Below are 18,637 nucleotides of genomic sequence, written 5' to 3'. Positions count from 1 at the left end.
TATGGAATCATCACACAAGGCCGAAAGTACTGAATGCTGATAATTAAAAAAAATCATGAAATTAGTGATATAATGTTGTATAATCAAGCGACTAATAGCACATACAAACGATATAGGGTGACGATGGGTATTATCGGCAGGTTTGTTCTCTTCGTCATGAGGAGTTTTTGTCGACCAAATTTCCTGAAACTTGGTCATATAATTCAGCTTGGTTGGGAAGGATTTGAGGCAAACTCTGAGTTCAACAGCTTTCAAAAAAACCCCCATGACGAAGAGAACAAAACTGCCGAAAATACACAATTTCCCCTACAACAAATTTACAAAAAAAAACGCTAGATGAGAACAGTCAAACAACTCAAATTTACGGAAATTTATTTGAAAATTACATTTTTCTTGTAAAATTAAGTCCTCACAGACGGAGAATGTAAGCATCCTGTTGGAAATGAAGTTTCAAAATACGTAAGGGGCTGTTCATAAACCACGTCGACCAAAATTTGGCCATCTCAGACCCCCCCCCCCTCCCCCCTCGAAGACTTTTGTCCATACAAAAAATTTGAAATTTGTATGAAGCGTAGACTTTGGCCAGACCCCTCCCTCCCCCCAAAAAGTCTACGTGGTTTATGAACGGCCCCTAAAATTACATCTCGTATACCCAAAACTATATTTATTTTTACAGTTATCCTCCAGAGCTTGAAGCAGAATCGCAACAGAAACAACACAACATTTGGAAAAAAAAAACATTTTTAGAGTATTTAAAAAAATGAGAATCCCATGAATACCCATTGTCCCATCTTCCTCACCCTATGGCTGCACTGCACGCTATCCCCATTGAGTTTTCTTTTCTACTCGCGTCTGGAAGGCAGCACTGACCGACCATGACTTTCCAATCGGGGAAAGGTTGCGAACCAAATTTGGATACCTAATCACCAGCCGCCACCTGCAGCGTGGGATGCAATCCAATTTAGGGCAATCCGTGATGGAAATTGCCTATCGCTTTCAGCGGAAACCGCCCACAACTCCGCCAGAGGCTTAACACTCAACCAAAATCCGAAGAAAATACTCACATCGCTCACATTTTTCCCGCAGCATTTCTTCAGTGTTTCTTCTAATCTTGAACCGGAAGCAGCAGCTACAACGCCAACTATCTGGAAAATCCAACACACAAAATCTGGGTAACAAATTGGCTGGGAGAGGTTTCCCAATTAGGAACGGAAAATTACTTGAAGCTGGTAGCTTGAATCTTGAGCACCACTGGCAACGGCAGCGGATAGATCGCACAACGATTTTGGTTTGATTTCAGTGGCGATTTTGATAGCCTGGAAAAAAGTAAAATGACGAATCAGATCAAGGCTCGTCATACGGAAACGACACATTTAACCAAATGTGTAGGAGATCTACAGAAGCCTACTTAAAATTTAGCTTGATTTATCAGAAACTGCGATTTGTAATAAATTTATCTCACGCCAGTTAACGCGACAATTGTTTAACCATGATAGGATGCAATATCGCAACCTAAACATAGTGACGAGAGCAAAAGAGAAACAAAACCGTCGCAAAAAAGGCAGCATGAAGATAGTGAGATGGCTGAAACAAAAAAAAAGCATGGATCGGAACGATATGCAAAAGTTTTATGCATATATCAATGGTGCGCGGCACTAGACTACGCCACTATGTGAAATTACCGAAATGAAATTTTAAATCACTATTTATAAAAATTATCAAGAATATTTTTCGTGGATATTTAGGTATGTTTCTATCAGTAAGTCTTCCCAAACGAACGTCAAACTCGCTAAGTACTGCTGTATTTATACTCCGCCTGTACTCTGACTGTGCGTTCGTACCGCAACACACAAATCGTGCAAAAAAGAACATTCTCGAACGACGATTGACAGTTCGGCACCAATCGTTTGCCAATCCGAACGCCGCTTCGGGTTTCATTCTCGGTTTGTGCTTGGATCGATTTTCGTTATGTACTTCTGTACGTCCACAAGTTTTGTACTTGAGTACTCTTCGGTACGGAGAACGGTAGCAAACACGGGTACTCCGATGTTTGACGTTTGATGTTCAACACAAGTGCGAGAAAACGTACAGAAGTTGAACATGTGTCAAGTTTGTGGGAAGACTGCTATCAGTATTCTGGCACTATGCCTAAAATTATTTCTGTTAAAAATCTTAGGACAATTATCTTTTTTTTTATTCTTAATCACTTAACCTAATTTACAGCTCTTTTGTCCACTAGGGTACTACGTGAGCGATTCCAATTGGACGCTGCATTTCCACTTTGTACAGCGCCTAAATGTATTCTATTCTATTTTACTTTATTGAACTGGATGTTTTTGTGCTTCTTTCACTCTTCTACCCTGTCCATGGTAGAATGATGAGCACGATGATGCTGATGTGTAGCTTCGGTTCTTTTTCCAGTTCGATTGGGGGTCCATTATGAGTTGCGGTTCGCCGATTTCCAAAATTCCGGGTCCGTTAGAGCTATATGCTCCGAAGAGGGTCAGATGCCAGCTGCTCTCGGGGGGAAGAGCAACTGACGAAAAATTGCAAGTGCCGGGGCTGGGTTCGAACCCATGACCATCCGCTTATGAAGCGAACGTGTGGACCACTGCGCCACGGGCCCCGACGGACAATTATCTTATAAATTTAATAAAGAATATGTTTGTTCTTGTAAACAATCTGTTTGTTTAAGGAATGTTTTTCTAATAATAATCTTACAGTATTCATTCATTTATTAAGTTTGAACCAACAAATTGTCGCCATAATACTCGATTTGCAACTGCAGTTCTCCAACGTCGGTTAAGCCCAACGCTCGCCAGATCACGCTCCACTTGATCCGCCCTTTATGCTCTCTGCGCTCCTCGCGTTCTTGTACCAACTTTGCAGGGTTGTTGCCCTGCATTCTTGCAACATGCCCTGCCCACCGTATCCGTCCAGCTTTAACCACTTATAGGATGTTAGGTTCATCGTGGAGTGCAGCAAGCTCGTGTTCATACTTCGCCGCCACACACCGTTTTCCTGCACGCCGCCAAAGATCGTCCCTAGCAAGCGTCGCTCGAAAACAGCGAGTGCTTGCAGGTCCTCCTCGAGTATGGTCCATGGCTTGTAATCCTACAGTAATTTTCTGTAAAAATCTCTTAGTTTAGTGAAGAAAAAAAAATGATCTGTTTACAAAACATGTCTGGTAAAATTCACAGAGAAAATTTCCCAAATATTTTTCCAGCATTTAATCTTTCATATTTTATAAGAAAATTGCTTTAGTTATTCCGCTTCAACGAAAAAAAATCCTGACGAAACCAATGGGATTCTATAAGAATTATTAAATAATATTTGGTTTATTTGTGAAGAAAACTCACAGTATAAATTTCAAAAGAATTTTTGTTTAACTAAAGGAACATAGTTTAACTTTGGTGGTCGGTTTTAAATATTGTATATGCATCTCATGAACATCAAAAACAATATCCCTTAAGTACATATTCCAGTTTCATTAAAAATGCATGTCAAAAAGATAAGATGATTTTTCAATTGTTGAACATTTTCCAAATGCTGATATCAGCATTCAGTCTATAAATTGAACTCAAGAATTTACGCCCAATGCAAACGGCAGTACACGGATGCCATAATATAACACAGATATATTTACAAAATTATTAGTATTATCCATTAAACAGCTAGATCTGGAGGACGTTTTTAACACCGTTGAATTATTTATTATTACTTTTTCATTGCAATTTGATTCAGTAAATATTATATTATCACACTTTTATTTTGCATCCACGATCCACGATAGTTGAACCTGCACTGACGCTCATACAGCCACAGCTTTCAATGCGTGGGTGTTCAGCATGATCATGCTGAGGGTAACGGGCTCGATTCCCGGTCGGTGCAGGAACTTTTCGTGATAGAAATTTCCATGAATTCCTTGGGCATAGGAATATCTTTATGCCTGTGACTACCACACGATTTACACATGGAAATGATCATTGCCAAAGCTCTCAGTAAAAAAAAAACTGTGTAAGTCCTGATAGCTGAGAAGCAGGCTTTGTCCAGTAGGAAAGGTACACCAAGAAGAGGAGAGAGAAGGAGGAATTCGTGCTCGAGTTCCTGAAGAAACCCTTGGAGGAATTCCCGAAGGAATGCATGCAGTAATGCCTAAAGATTTTTTTGAAAGAAATTCGCAAGGAATTTTCAGAGGAGTTGCTGAGCGAATCATCGGAGGGAAAAAAATGTTTGAAGATATTTTTCAAAATGATCGAATTATTGAAGGAACTGTTGAGGCAATCCTTGGAGAAATTTCTTTAGGAATCCTTAGAAAAAAATTTGAATGATTTTTTAGAGAATTTTCTGCAAGAATCCCTTGACAAGTTCCCGTAAAATTACTTGGAGGAATTCTCTAAGAAATCTTAAGAAAAATTTCAGATGAATTCATGGATTTCCTGTCAGGGAACGCCCATAAATTACGTCACACATTGAGGAGGGAGGGTGTTTAACAACGTGTGAAGACCCATACATAAACACTGAGCTGGGGTGAGGGAAGTTAAAATTTGACGTTACGTAGTTTATGGACGTTCCCTTGGAGGCCTTGAATGGATTCTGGAATGAATCTTAGAAAAAAATACTTACTTGGAGAAATTATTGATGGAATTCTTAAGGGAATCTCTGAAAAAGCTTCCAGAAAATTATTAGAGGAAGGTTTTCGTAAACGAATCCTTTTCCTCTGAGAAATGTCTGAGGAAATCCCTGATGGAAATCTTCGGAGAAATTGCTGAAACGATGGATAAATACTTGATTGAATACTTATATAAATATTACAAAGGTTGTATGGTGATATAATTAAAGTATCCTTGGATAAATCGCTTGTGGAGATTTGTTGAAAATATCACGGAAGGAATAGTTGCAAATTCACCAGAAGGATTCCTTGGAGAAATTCTTGATAGAATCCTTAGAGGAAGTTCTGATGGATTTGATGAAAAAATATTAAAAATTCCTTTAAGTAAAATCTGAAGGAATTCTAAAAAAAATCTTAATTGCGGATGAATTGCTGAAAGTAACCTTGAAGGAATATGAAAGGAATTCTTGTAATAATGTTTGACCAAATCTTTGAGGGCTTCCTGAAGAAATTTTTCTATGGAAATTCCTGATGCATTTATTTAAGGAATTCCTAATAAAATCCTTTGAAAAAATCAGATAGAATTGCGGGAAGAACTTTCCTTAAAGGAATTGTCGAAGACAGCTTTGGAGCTTTTCCTGTAGGAAAACCCAGGCGCCTTCTTGAAAGAATTCTTGGAGAACTTCGCGAAAAAATCGTTGAACGACTTCCTACAGAAGTTTTTGTAGAAATTTCTGACGAATTGCTTAGAGTCTATGGTGGAACCACAACTTGAAAATTATATCAAATTTGAATGATATTAAGTTATGGTGTTGCGTTGCAAATTTCCTATAATATATGATGTTATAAATATAATGTAGGATGATGATAAAATAATTAAAACCGTAGCAAAAAGTACAGCAATCTAATCAAGAATATAACTTTTTTGTTATAATTTGACCAAGCTTTTAAATAACTAGTTTATGTTATAACTTGAACAATTTGACAACATTGTATTAGGTTTCTCATGAATGTTTAGACTACTGTGATAATTTGAGAATCCACTGAATCTTCATTTCTCAGCGATATTTCACACTAATCAAACTTATTTTGTTCACCTGTTGTGCATCCGACGCCCCTGTCATGAACTCAACCGAACTTGTGTATGCCAGCCGCTGCGAAGTCGTGTGCGAAATTCGACTGTGATGATAATGAATTTCGGCCGAGTCTAAATGGGTGCAAATGTCGCAATAACAGCTTTCTGAATACCAAAAAAAAAACAAAACTTATTATAATGACTTTGCTAAATTACATTTATATCGTAATACGATGAAATTGAGTTATAATGTTTTGTAAACACCAAAGATTTCGAACAGCATAAAATCACAATTAGTTATAAATATCAGGGTTAGTTATAACAATGTTTGATGTTTGTTAGAATATCTTTGTCAGAACTTCAAGAGTAATTCTTGGAGGAACTCTACGGAAAATCTCTTTTAGGACTATTGGAGTAAACACACAAATGTGCCTGGAGAATTCAAGTAGGAATCGTCAAGAACACCCTTGGAGAGAAACAGTTGCGTAATAAATTGGCTTTAAAACATGTACATTTCTATATTTAAAACGCACACTAGCACCACATTGCGGTTTGAATGAATACAAAACGTTCATTAACTTAAGTTCCATCATGACAAATGCTTCATCATGCATACCCGATCAGATGGGAAAACAAAATCATTACAGGTTGTGTTGTTTTGTTACAATATTTTTGTTACAACGGTTGTTATAAAATTTGTACCGTAATTAGTTAAAATACAATTTTAGCAAAACTCCCTTCAATTAAAACAAAAAGATATAAAATGTTGATATAGTTATAACAAGACTATACAGGTATGTTCCGTTTTTATCAACACGGTCCGCGATTTTCAGTTGACAAAAACGGAATAGTGATAAAAACGGAATAATTTTCTTTGACAAAATATTTTGCAACATTTTAATATGAATTGGAACACATTCCAAAAGTAAAAATATGCAGTTTACTATGAAATTTAATTGTTTTTCAATGTCTTTCAGCGCATCTTGGTTGCACAGTTCAAATAACATTTTTTTGACTGTGACGCCGACAAGATGTTTTTACCACATTTGTGACCACATTTTTGGAAATCTATTTTCGTTGAACGCAAGAATGACACATATTATAGTTCCAGTACCCGGATCGATTTCGATATCCTAACAGAAAGGATATGTTCACTTCCTTCCGGAAGGCAATTCTCCACGAGTATCATCTTCATAGATTCCTATATGTAAATGTTCCGTCTTGGATACTTTTAGGAAATCTTCAGGAATTTTTGTAAGCAATCACTTGTAACTTCTCCAGAATATTGGATTCACCAAGAAGTATCTCCATAGTTATTCTAGGTTACCTTGTGCCAATTGTTTGTCTTTTGGAATTCGATAGGAATTTTTAGAAAAAGGTTCTGCCCCTTATGATTTCTTTAGAAATTTCTCCTCGGATTAACCTAGATGTCTCTTTTTAAATTTATCCTGGAGTTTCTTTGGGGATCCCTTCAAATATTTTACCAGGAATTGGAATTTATTAACTGTTGGGAACAGCTCACTGACGTAGTGTACGGTTTGGGTCTAGAATGGCCCTAATGCACAAGGTGGGCTAAGAAAATCATTCTGGGATTTAACCTAGACATCCCGTTGCAATTCATCCAAGAGTTGCTCTGGAGATTCACCAGGATTTCACTTTTGAAATGCAGGTCGGACTCCGGAGTCGGGTTTTGGTGCTCCCCAAAAGTATATCTTGCAAACGATATGCTGAAAGAAGCTGAAGTATTGACTGATTACAGCTGATTACTTATTAATGTTGCCTTGACAAAATGTCCTTATTTCAGCTTTTTAGAGCGTTCCGTTGCCCAGATATGTGTTTGAAAAACATCAGATCCCGGCTCTGGATAATCGAGTCCGACCTGTATAGGAGTTTCTCCATTTCTGTAGAATTTTCTACGGGAATCCTTTCAAAATTACTTTTTGAAATCCCTCCAGAAATTTTTTCTGGTATTTCTCCAAAGGTTCTTTCTAGGGTTCCTCAAAAATTTCTTTCTGGAATTCCTTCAATAGTTTTTCTAGAATTTCTTCAGAAGTTCTTTCTTTGATTCTTTCAAGAGTTTCTTTCAATATTTTCTTTGGATTGTCCTCCTTCCAAAAATTTCTTTAAATGATTCCTACATCACTTTGTTTTGGTATTTAAGCGTAGTTGGAACACCTACACCTACTGGAACTTTTATTTTGAATAGTTCCAAGAGATTTTCCAAGAGGGTTATATCTTTCATCTTTATTATTTCCCCATGACTACTATATGAATCAGCCCTGGGCTGAAAATCTCATAAATAAAGATAATATAATAATTTTCCCCGATTTCTTACTGCGTTTACTGGAAATCTCCCAGAAATGTCTAGTAATATTCCAGAAATTCTTTCCTCAAATGTTCCAGAAGTTTCTTAAGGGAGTCCTCCTGATGTTCTGTATAGATATCTCGGGGGAGTTATTCCTGAGAATCCTCCAGAAGTTCCTTGTGGGAATCCTTGAGAGATTCCTTCTAAGACTCCTGTATAAGTTCTTTCAAGATATCATCTAGTTCTTCCTCGAAGGATACTTTCAGAACTGATGGGATTTCTTTAGGATTTTTTTTTGGGAATCCTTAGTTTTTTTTTCTGGGAACCCTTCAAGAGAAATCCTAGACTCCTTTTTCCTAGCGAAACTAATTTCTGAAGGACTAATTCACCTAAAGGAACTTCTGAATTATTTCCTGGCGATTTCTCAGAAGAAATCCATTAAGAAATCTGGAGGAATACAAGGTAGAACCGCTAGTAGGAATTACTAAAGAAAACCAACGATAACAAGAGCGATCTCCCGTAGAAATTTAAGCCCCGTCGGTAAGAAATAGCGACCAGGAGAGAAGAATTCAGCACATCGCGTAATTTCAAGAAAATCGTGTAAAAAATCGCTTGATTTTTTTTTTACTTAAAGGATATCAACTCACATTTTAATTTATTGAGACTAACTTCTTTATTATGTTGGTATAATGAAACCATGGATTCAGACCAACTCCATGAAATAAATCTAAATATAACAAACTGTGATAAAGTTATATCAATCGTTGATATAATTGGCTTCTTTAGCAGTGTTGAGATAATTCTATATTCTGAATCTATATACCAAATTGAGCCGAAATCCAAATTTTAATGAATTTTGGTACCCGGGAACCTATTTAAATATCAATTTAAACCTTGTATGGGAGTGATTTTTCGAATTACCCCTCGTCGCATTTTATACTGGGTGAAGATGTCACGCAGTTGCCCAAATGCCCAGCTGTCAAATGGTGATTTCAAAATATCTCATAGTAGTTAAAAAAAAGATGCTCTTCCGTATAAAATAAATACATTAGGCGCTGTCCATAAACTACGTAAACTTGATGATTATTAACCTGGGCTTGTTAGGGGAATATCTGTAAATAAAAAGAAAATCGCGTTAAGTACTGTTCCTTTGAATTCCACTAAGAATTTGCATCCTTTGACAGATACGTATTCTCAACTGTAAGGTCGTCTTCAGTGTTTTGTACTTGACTTGAGTCGAGTCAAGTACAAGACACTGAAGACGACCTTACAGTTGAGGTCGAAATACGTGTCTGTCAAAGGATGCAAATTCTTAGTGGAATTCAAAGGAACAGTACTTAACGCGATTTTCTTTTTATTTACGTTTTTTTTTTTGAGCCATCTAAGCCTCCTCCTTCCTTGTAGACTTTCGTCCATACAAAATTTTAGAAATTTGAATGGAGCGTAGACTTTGGCCAGAACCCCCCCTCCTCCCCTAAGAGTCGACGAAGTTTATGGACAGGCCTTTATTTAAAATTTAAAAACCCAATTGTGTTACATTTTTGGTTTGCCTTTCTGAGCATATGGAGTTTTCGTAGAGAGAGATTTCAAACAGTTGCATGATAAAATGTAATTGAAAATAGCAAAAACTTGATAAGCAAATAATAAGGTGTTCTGAACAAACAAAACAGTCTATGAAACTTCGACAAAGCATTCAAACTTAGGTTGAAATTTTACCCACAAAATTATTCCAGTTATTTCTTCATGCTACTACACATAGGGTGTGGGACCATTTGGACAGGAGCACCTATTTTGGGCACTTGCTGCCAGGCTTGTCCGCACTCAGCGCATGAAAATTTTGCTCTTTTGATTTACACCACCAAAACCATCGTATTTATCCTAGGAAGATTGGATTTTACCTGATAGAAGGATGTTTGAATATCCTAAATGTCATTTCGAACTGTCAAAAAATCGCACCGCAGTGCCACACTGTGCGCGCAAAGAGAATTTCTCCCGGGTGAATTCACCCCAGTGAATTTCTCTTTGTATGCTCAGTGCGGCCCTGCGGTGAGATTTTTTGACAGTTCGAAATGACATTTAGGATATTCAAACATCCTTCTATCAGGTAAAATAGGAAGATTGGATAAATACGATGGTTTTGGTGGTGTAAATCAAAAGAGCAGAATTTTCATGCGCTGAGTGCGGACAAGCCTGCTTGCTGCTATAACTCAGTCAATTTTGAACCGATTGACTTGATTTTTGAAACAAGAAGGCGCAGTATCTAGCTATGATCAAAAATTCAAGTCAATCGGTTTGACATTAACTGAGTTATAGCAGCAAGTGCCCGAAATAGGTGCTCCTGCCCAAATGGTCTCAGACCCTACTACGGAACGGGGAAATGCAGTCTCGTTCCGCTAAAGTGCCCTCCAATAAAATCAAAGTGCGGTTGATAATGTTGTTAGTCGGCGGTCGGTCTGAATCGGACCAGTCATCATCGCTCGCCATCATCGACAGACGATGCCGAACTCGAGCAGTAAACCACATCGCACGGGCACGGTTGCTACCGAACCGACCGACCGACTTCTCGCTCCACCAATCCAGAACCATCCCGAGGGGAAACCAATTGTGGTGGATTGTGGATGACGCTTAACTTGCACCGGTGTCGGTCGTCCATCGATGATAAATTTTTCTCGAGAGAGGAAAACAAGAATCGGGAAATCCGACAGGAACGGACACGTAAGAGCCCATATTAATCGACACGTAACGTACGTAACTAACTGCAAATCTGGAGAAGAGTCGCCGATGAAGATGATGACGATGGAGGCCCAAGGGAGCGTGGATTGCGGAGGGCTTTAATTGCTTTCTGTTTTTGCACCTTTTTCGGGAATGGATGGTACCTACCTAGGATGGGAGGGAAGCACGTGCGCGCGATGATGCCTTCTCTCCGTTCAAGGGTCATGGGCAGTCAAACGAATCGTCAGAAGCATCCGGACGGAACGAATGCGGGATACGGGAAATGTACGCCGGAATTCCGTTAGCTTTTGTGTTTCTGGCTTGGCGTGAATTTCGTTGGGGTGGGTTTTTGTTTGTTTTGTTTGGATCGGTGTTTATTTTACTGCATATTTACGAGAATCGGATTTGTGAATCACGAAGTTGAGTATTTGCTCTTTGCAGTTTGAATTCCACATTCATAAGAATGCCAGAGGAATTTGCTAGATTCATAGGAAGTCGAAACATCATCTGCAGTTCGACATTTGGTTCAAAATTTTCCAACGTTGCCCGTATAAGCCTAATTACTTTCGCCGGTAAACTATATTGTGCCATTATCTGCGGATGGTTATTGTTATCCCGTAGTATGTCTAATACCAATAAAGTGACTCACTAAACAGTTTAAATTGCTGCGTAAGCCATGATTTTCTGCTATTTGAAATGTTTCATGAATAATAAAAGATTGCCTTGATGATCGCGTCGTTTAATCAGAATAATCTTTAATAAGCAGTTTACGCTGTTAAGTGAATCTCCCTAATATTCACAGACGTTAATTCTTTCGATGAAATCTTATATGACGCAGTTTTGCTCCAAAACGTTGATTTTTCTACAATTACTCCCCAAGTTTGGACGGGCTTGAAGGTCTGAACGGGCTTGGTGGTCTAGTGTCTATCGCTTCTGATTCGTATGCAGAAGGTCCTGGGTTCAATCCCTGGCCCATCCCTTTCCTCCTTCTTTGAATCCTTCTATCTACTTTTTCTCTTTTCCTCCTATGGGAATTCCGGAAAAAATCTTGAAACAGTACCAAGAGATATTTATGTAGGAATACCAAGAGGAATCCTGAAGAAATCTCAAAGAAATTACTGGATGCATTGTTTGACTTACTCCTGGAGAGTGAAATCCCCTCTAGGGTGATCCCTGGATGAATTCCTGCAAAAAATCCCAGCAGGAATTCCTAAAAAGATCCTAAGAGGAATTTCTTAAAAAAAACCGTAGATAAATTTCTGGATTATGTCGCGGAGTAATTCTTGAAGGAATTATTGAAGAATCCCTCTTCAGAAATTACTGGACACTTCCGTAGAGGAGTTCCTGTAGAAATGCCTGATAAAAGTTCTGCAGAAATACCAGAAACAATTTCAATTTCAGCAGGAGTTCCTAAGGATTATCCCAAGAAAATCTTCTGCAAGTATCAAAGGAGCATACCTGCAAAAATTCATATTAAATCTGAAAGGATTTTTATACAAATCGCCGGAGAAATTTCTGGGGAAAGACCCGAAGGAATACTTGGAGGAATCACATAGTGGGGAAACCCTAGGAAAAAAAACTCCTAGAGGAAATTTCAAATCTCTTAAAGGAAACCGGCAACAGTTCCTGAAGCAATCCCAACCGGAAAGCTACAACATAAATCCTTGAAAACGCCAATGGAAAAAAGCAAGTTTTTAAATATTTTTCATATTCCATTCAGTTAAAGAAGTGACAGCTATAGGTACAGCTTAAACTGAAAGCAACAAGCTCTAGAAATGCTCCTACCTTAGAACAACAATTAGAAATGAGCACCTAAAGCAAGTAACCTCCAGATGTTATTTATTTGAAAATATTTCAAGCCTAAGGCATTCATATCAAATTACTCCATTCCATTTAAGCTTCTAGCAAATCGCAACCTTCGACTTCTTTCCACCAACATCTCTTCCTTTCATCTCTGTTGATATTGATTTAGTGCCAAGCTGTAATATGTTGTTGATGTTGATATTCTGCTGTTTAATGTTGTTTTCACCGCAAACTACTGGAAGGCTGCCTTCGGGCAGAAAGTTGCAAAACAAATGTCGCCGTTATCACTACCGGGCTGCTTCTGTACGACCGCCAAAGGATTTACAACTGTGCGTGCGCAAATCAAACACAATTTTCAATGCAAGCCGTATATTTTCTTCCTCGGTGTCGTCGTTATGGTACAAAGTTGATGACCTGCGAATTGTGTGCCACATTCAAAGGCATTGCGATAAGGCCGCTGGCGGTAGGCTGGCCAAGCAAGTGTTTGTTCAAATCTGTCTACTATGTATAGGAGTACGATGATATTCTCATCAGTATTCCGCAGATTACAGCAAATATTTTTCCCCGTGTAGAGAGATTGTTATCCGTCGTGCATTCGCTGACAATGACAGATAAACACCGGTTTCCGACTGACTCCACAGATGAGATATTTTCATCATCACGGCCGGAGCGAGCACACGTACATCATCAAATCCGGAATAATTTAGCATAAATTTTCGCTTAAAAATGATTCTTGTGTGTACACACATGGGTTCTACCGGAGAGCTTAGAGGGCTACGCCTATACAAGTAAGCAAGTAGGTATGCTTAGCAAATGTTCATCAACCGAACAGAGAATGCCAGATTGCAAATCATTGGGTCGTTTATCTACACAATCGAGCGGAGTGCATTAGAATGCTCAACGAATTGCCGTCTGCTTGCGGTAGATTGTGCAGTGTAGAGATCAGTACGTACTGTTCACGGAATGGGTCGAACCCTCACCTCGGCACGGTAGTAATGAGCAAGCAAAAGAATTCGAAGCACAAGTGCATTCAACAGCTGCCTTCTAATGAACGCGACTGCAACTGCGATGCTGCTCGGAGTCTGCTCATTTGGTTGAATTATTACTGGATCATAAATTACGAAGCATCAACCAGTACAACCGAGCAGCACCACGCGCCATACGCTGTTGGCTGCTGTCGTCGCCTGACAAGTGCCAGTGAGAAGACACGGACGAACATCACTCAGAAAACGAACATCATCGGAACGCGGGGGTTAATAACTTCTAACAAATGACCAAAAAATGTGATAATTAATGGAACGTAGAAAAAGCTATTTACAAGCGGACGATCAAAACCTGACGTGTTTCTAAGTTTCGAGCTTAATTGTTTCAGGCGACTAAATGAGGTGCCCCGTTACTTCCTGTCACCCTGAAAGTTGGGACCATGATTCTCGCGTGTTTGCTAAATATGCACTACACTGATCAAGAAATACTACGATCATTAAAGTAGCTCAAAGTTGTATGTTTTATTGACCGTTCGTAGTAGCTTCGCCAGTATGGCCAAATTAGTTATGTACTTACTTAACCCTTAAAAGCCCTAGACGAACCACTTTTTTTCAATCGGGTACTACTCAAAGACCATGCAATCAAAAAATTTGAAACCAATTTTAAATTGAATGCGGTTAGTTGGTCTTCCAATATCTGGGTGTGGCATCCCCCCTGACCCCTCCCCGCTTTCTGGGTATTGAGAAATGCCTTGCCACGGGGGTATTTTTAGGCAATTTTATTGAATATCACACATATTATCATTCTGAAATTTGTATTGTAAAATGTATTTGGCCATAAAATGATCGCTCTGTGCTATGGACATCCCAAGCAACACACATGTTACCGTAATCCGGGGTAACATTGATCAGAATTTTCGATCTTTCTTGAATGATTCTCTTGTTAAAGCAAATGTTACATGTTTTATATTTTTAAAACAAGTACTGGCCCTCTGATTATGTGTTAAGCTACTCGAAAAAGTATTGTAAAACTTTTAAACATATTTAAATAGGCTTTTTAACCTAATTTTTGATTTTGTTGATTTGGGGTAACATTGATCATGTCAGTGATCAATGTTCGTTTGTGTTGAAAATACCCTTACTTACTAAATTCGGGGACGCTGATTTCGAATATGTTGTTCAAATTCTTACAAGTTATATACTTTTTGAGTTATTTCAAGATTAAAATCCTCCAAGCCACGAATAACGCCTAAAGGTAGGCAATGACTTGAGGAGTGGATAGCCTATTTTTAATAAAACGTATATTTTATTGAAAAAGAGCATTTTTATAAAAGTTTCGTTCATTAAATCTAACTCTTGGATATCATATTAAAGTAATACAGTGAATTTGAACCTCATATTGTACCTAGTATTCATGCCATGCATGAATGTTTGACAGTGTAACTCATTGGGTTACGAAACACAATTATGTAAAAATCGATTTATTTAAATGTTTATGAAATTCAATTTTCAAGAATTGCATGTCATTTACTAGCTAAATAACAGCAGATTACAATATACAATTCAATAGCAGAAACTGATTCAATGTGATATGCTTGTTTGAGCATTTCATGAGGTCGGCCAAGCCGATCAATGTTACCCCGCTGATCAATGATACCCCGTTTTACGGTATATAAAAGTTACGGCAGCGCAAGTTTTGGTTGTATTGAAGTTTATTTTACGTAATATTAACACAATGTTAGATTTACGTAAAATAAACTTCTATACAACCAAAACTTGCGCTGTCGAAACTTTATAATAACATGTGTGTTGCTTGGGATGCCACCGCTACGGAACCAGTTCTGGACATAATCTCCGGAGGAACCTGCTACATACTGTTTACTAAGGTTCGCATTCATAATCTTTTTTTGCGGCTTCAAATATTGAATTTAGAAGTATGATGTCTTAGAAAAGTTTGTTCTATATACTTAATTCTTTATTTTAAAATTTTCACCTAGATGATTAATCCACCTAAAAGTGCGATAGGAATTCACTTTTCTCAAAAATAAAGATGGAGTATTGGTGTCTTCTACAAAGTTGCAGAAAAGGGTATTATTGGAAAGTTTGCCGAACAAACTATTACCTTATTTGCTCAACTTTAAGAGTTATGTGTCATTGTTTGTGGACGACCCCTTGTAATAGGTTTTCGGATATAACTTTTTCTATGGTTTTTTAGGATTTTTCGAGTGTTCTACAAAGTTGTTCTTTGTGATGGAATAAACCTTATTCTGCTTTTTTCTTCGTACTGGATTAACGCTCCAAGTGGTACAGCGCCTGCATCTCAACTTCCCAAAAATTTCAAAAAGACTATGGAGTTTTTGGCAAAAATCTCTTTATTTTTTTTATTTTTAATGATTATAATACTCCTCTAAAAATTATTACTGTAAACTCTCATGCAATTACAGCTTAGATTCCTTCGTACAAAAAAAAAAAAATGCTTTGATTTTTCTAGACATTTTTGTTTATTTTCCTGCTGTGATTCTTTCAGTGATTTCTACGAGGATCCCTAAAGAAAATTTTCTTAGTATTCATCCAGTAGTTCATGCCGGAAATCCACTTGAAATTTCTTCAGAAACTTTTTTGACATTAATTCAATAATTTCCTAAAGAATCTACCATGAAGTCTTGTTGGAATTCCTCAACCAATTCCTGCTGGTAATGTACCAGGAATTCTTGGTGGACCCCTAAGAGCAATTAGTGAAGAAATCTCAGCTGATATTGGTTGAGAAATTCCAGCAAGAATTCCTGAAAAGAATAGTAGAAATATCTGAAGGAATCCTAGCAGGAATTTCAGGTGATGTTGCTAGGGAAATTCCTTGAGGTATCCTTGAAAAATCTCTGGAGCAATCACAAATGGAATTCCTATAGGAACCCTTGGAAGAATTACATGCAGCAAATGTAAAGGAATCTTTGGAGAAACCTCTGGGGCAATCTCAGCAAGAATTTCGAGAGAAATTCCATTATTAATTTGTGGAGGAGTTTCAAGAGGATTTCTCAAAATACTTTTTCTTGGATTCCTCCAAAAGTTTATCTTTGCATTTTTCTGAGCATTTCTCCAAGAATTCCTTCAGGGCCTCATTTACGAAAAAAAACTCTAGAATTCCCAGTCCACAGGAATTTCTACAAAAGTTCCTTTTGTGATTTTTACAGGTTTTTTTTTTCAAAACATTCCTCTACAAATTTCACTTCAAATTTCCCCAAAATGCCTGCTTGGTTAAAACCACGAATTCCTCAAGTTGTTCTTCTAGTATTTTTTTTAACATCAAATTCATGATAATACTGCATCAACAATTTGCCGCCATAATACTCGATTTGCAGCTGCAGCTCTCCAACGTCGGTCACGCCCAACACTCGCCAGATCACGCTCCACCTGGTCCGCCCATCGTGCTCTCTGCGCTCCAAGCCTTCTTGTACCAACCGGATGGTTAGCAAACACCAACTTTGCAGGGTTGTTGTCCGGCATTCTTGCAACATGCCCTGCCCATCGTATCCTTCCGGCTTTGGCCACTTTCTGGATGCTGGGTTCGCCGTAAAGTGCAGCGAGCTCGTGGTTCATCCTTCTCCGCCACACACCGTTCTCCTGCACGCCACCGAAGATCGTCCTTAGCACCCGTCGCTCGAAAACTCCGAGTGCTTGCAGGTCCTCCTCGAGCATCGTCCATGTCTCGTGTCCGTAGAGAACCACCGGTCTTATCAACGTCTTGTACATGGTACATTTGGTGCGGGGGTAAATCTTTTTTGACCGCAGTTTGTTCTTCTAGTAATACCTCTTGGAATTTATCAAAGAATTCTTCTGGGATTACCTCTAGACATTCTTGTTGGGATTTATTGAATTATTATTTATTGGATTCATCCACCAACTACTACTGTAACTTCTCTTCTGTAACATCCTTCAGAGTTTCTCTTGCGCTTCTTCTAAGAATGTATCTAGGGATTGTTTCAGGAATTTCTCCTCGTTTTATTATTGGAAGTCTCCTTCAGATTATTTTGAGAAATTAAGTTGAAATTGATTCAGATTTCTCGAGGAATTCGTGGTGGGAAACCTCTTGGAAATCTTGCTGGGATTCCTCAAGCTATTAATGACAGAAATTTTTCAGCAATTCCTGGATGATTCTTAAAAGCTTTTACAGCAAAAATACCATTAGGAAATGCTTTTGAAATACTGAAATCCCAGCAGAAATGCTTGAGGAAATCCTGGTAGGAGTTCCTGAAGGAATCACAGCAAGAATTCATGGAAATATTCTGGGAGGATTTGAATAAACTGTAGAATGTTTCTTAAAGGGACATTCCTTGCCGAGGGAAAACTCTCGGCAGAAACTTCTAGCACAATCTCATCAGGCATTCCTGAGGGATTTCTAAGAAGATTTCTCAAAATATTTCTCCAACAATTTTTGTAGGGATGAATGCTGGGATTCCTCTGAAAATCCCTCCGGAATTTCTCCTTGAAATTCTTCTCCAAGGATACCTCTAGGAATTCCTCTTGCAATACATCCAATAAACAACAGGGATTCCAAAATACCTTCTGGAATTTCTTAGGGAATTCTTGATGAGATTTCCATGGAATATCTCCAATGAATGTAAATATTGCTCTTTAAAGTCCTGCAGGAATTACTAGAGGATTCTCTGCAGATATTGCATTGGAATCCCAGAAAAAAAACAGGAGGGTACCTACCTGAAATGTCCAGAAAAACCCCAGTAGAAGTCCTGGAGAAATTCAAGCAGTAGTTCATAATATATTCTCAAGAGGAATCCCAATAGGAATTACTTATTTCTGGAGAAATCCATGAATAAACTACAGCAGGAATTACTGGAGGAGTCCCAGCAAGAAATTCCTATTGGTACTGCAAGAAGAATTGAGGAGTCCAGGTGCAAAGGGGTGTAAGTGACCATTTTGTCGATTTTGAGCTGAGCATATCAAAAATTCTTATAATTTTAAGCTTTCAGGAACTTTTTCAAGATTATTTTTACGATGAATTACAATGAATCGGAAAAAATTGGGTCCATTTTGAAACCTTATACTTTTTGCATGGGAGGAAAAAATAATGGAAAAGTTTATTTACTCACACACTTAAAACAGAATGCCGAGATCGGCTGTGCGGATCTCGGTTA

The 18,637-nt window shown here is 38.2% G+C and overlaps 1 protein-coding gene across 24 annotated transcripts in view; it reads right to left on the bottom strand.

Annotated features, from left to right (window-relative positions):
* The window catches only part of LOC109416244 (phosphatidylinositol 4-phosphate 5-kinase type-1 alpha), a 207,287-nt gene that overhangs the window by 146,625 nt on the left and 42,025 nt on the right, over nucleotides 1-18,637 (bottom strand). For 23 of the 24 annotated variants that reach the window (XR_009997419.1, XM_062849900.1, XM_062849904.1 and 20 more), the window contains exons 1-2: nucleotides 1,221-1,373; nucleotides 1,065-1,145 (exon numbers count right to left, since the gene is read on the bottom strand). The exons of the other annotated variant lie outside the window; for it this stretch is intronic. Coding sequence is in view for 22 of the 23 variants with exons in the window: in XM_062849900.1 (XP_062705884.1) it covers nucleotides 1,065-1,145; nucleotides 1,221-1,373 (234 nt within the window). In the remaining variant the exon portion in view is untranslated. Of the gene's footprint in view, nucleotides 1-1,064; nucleotides 1,146-1,220; nucleotides 1,374-18,637 lie in introns of those variants that run through there. 24 annotated transcript variants of the gene reach the window in all.

This window comes from Aedes albopictus, chromosome 2 (assembly GCF_035046485.1).
Source record: "Aedes albopictus strain Foshan chromosome 2, AalbF5, whole genome shotgun sequence".
Taxonomy (NCBI): domain Eukaryota; kingdom Metazoa; phylum Arthropoda; class Insecta; order Diptera; family Culicidae; genus Aedes; species Aedes albopictus.
This window is presented reverse-complemented; position numbering and strand designations above follow the sequence as displayed.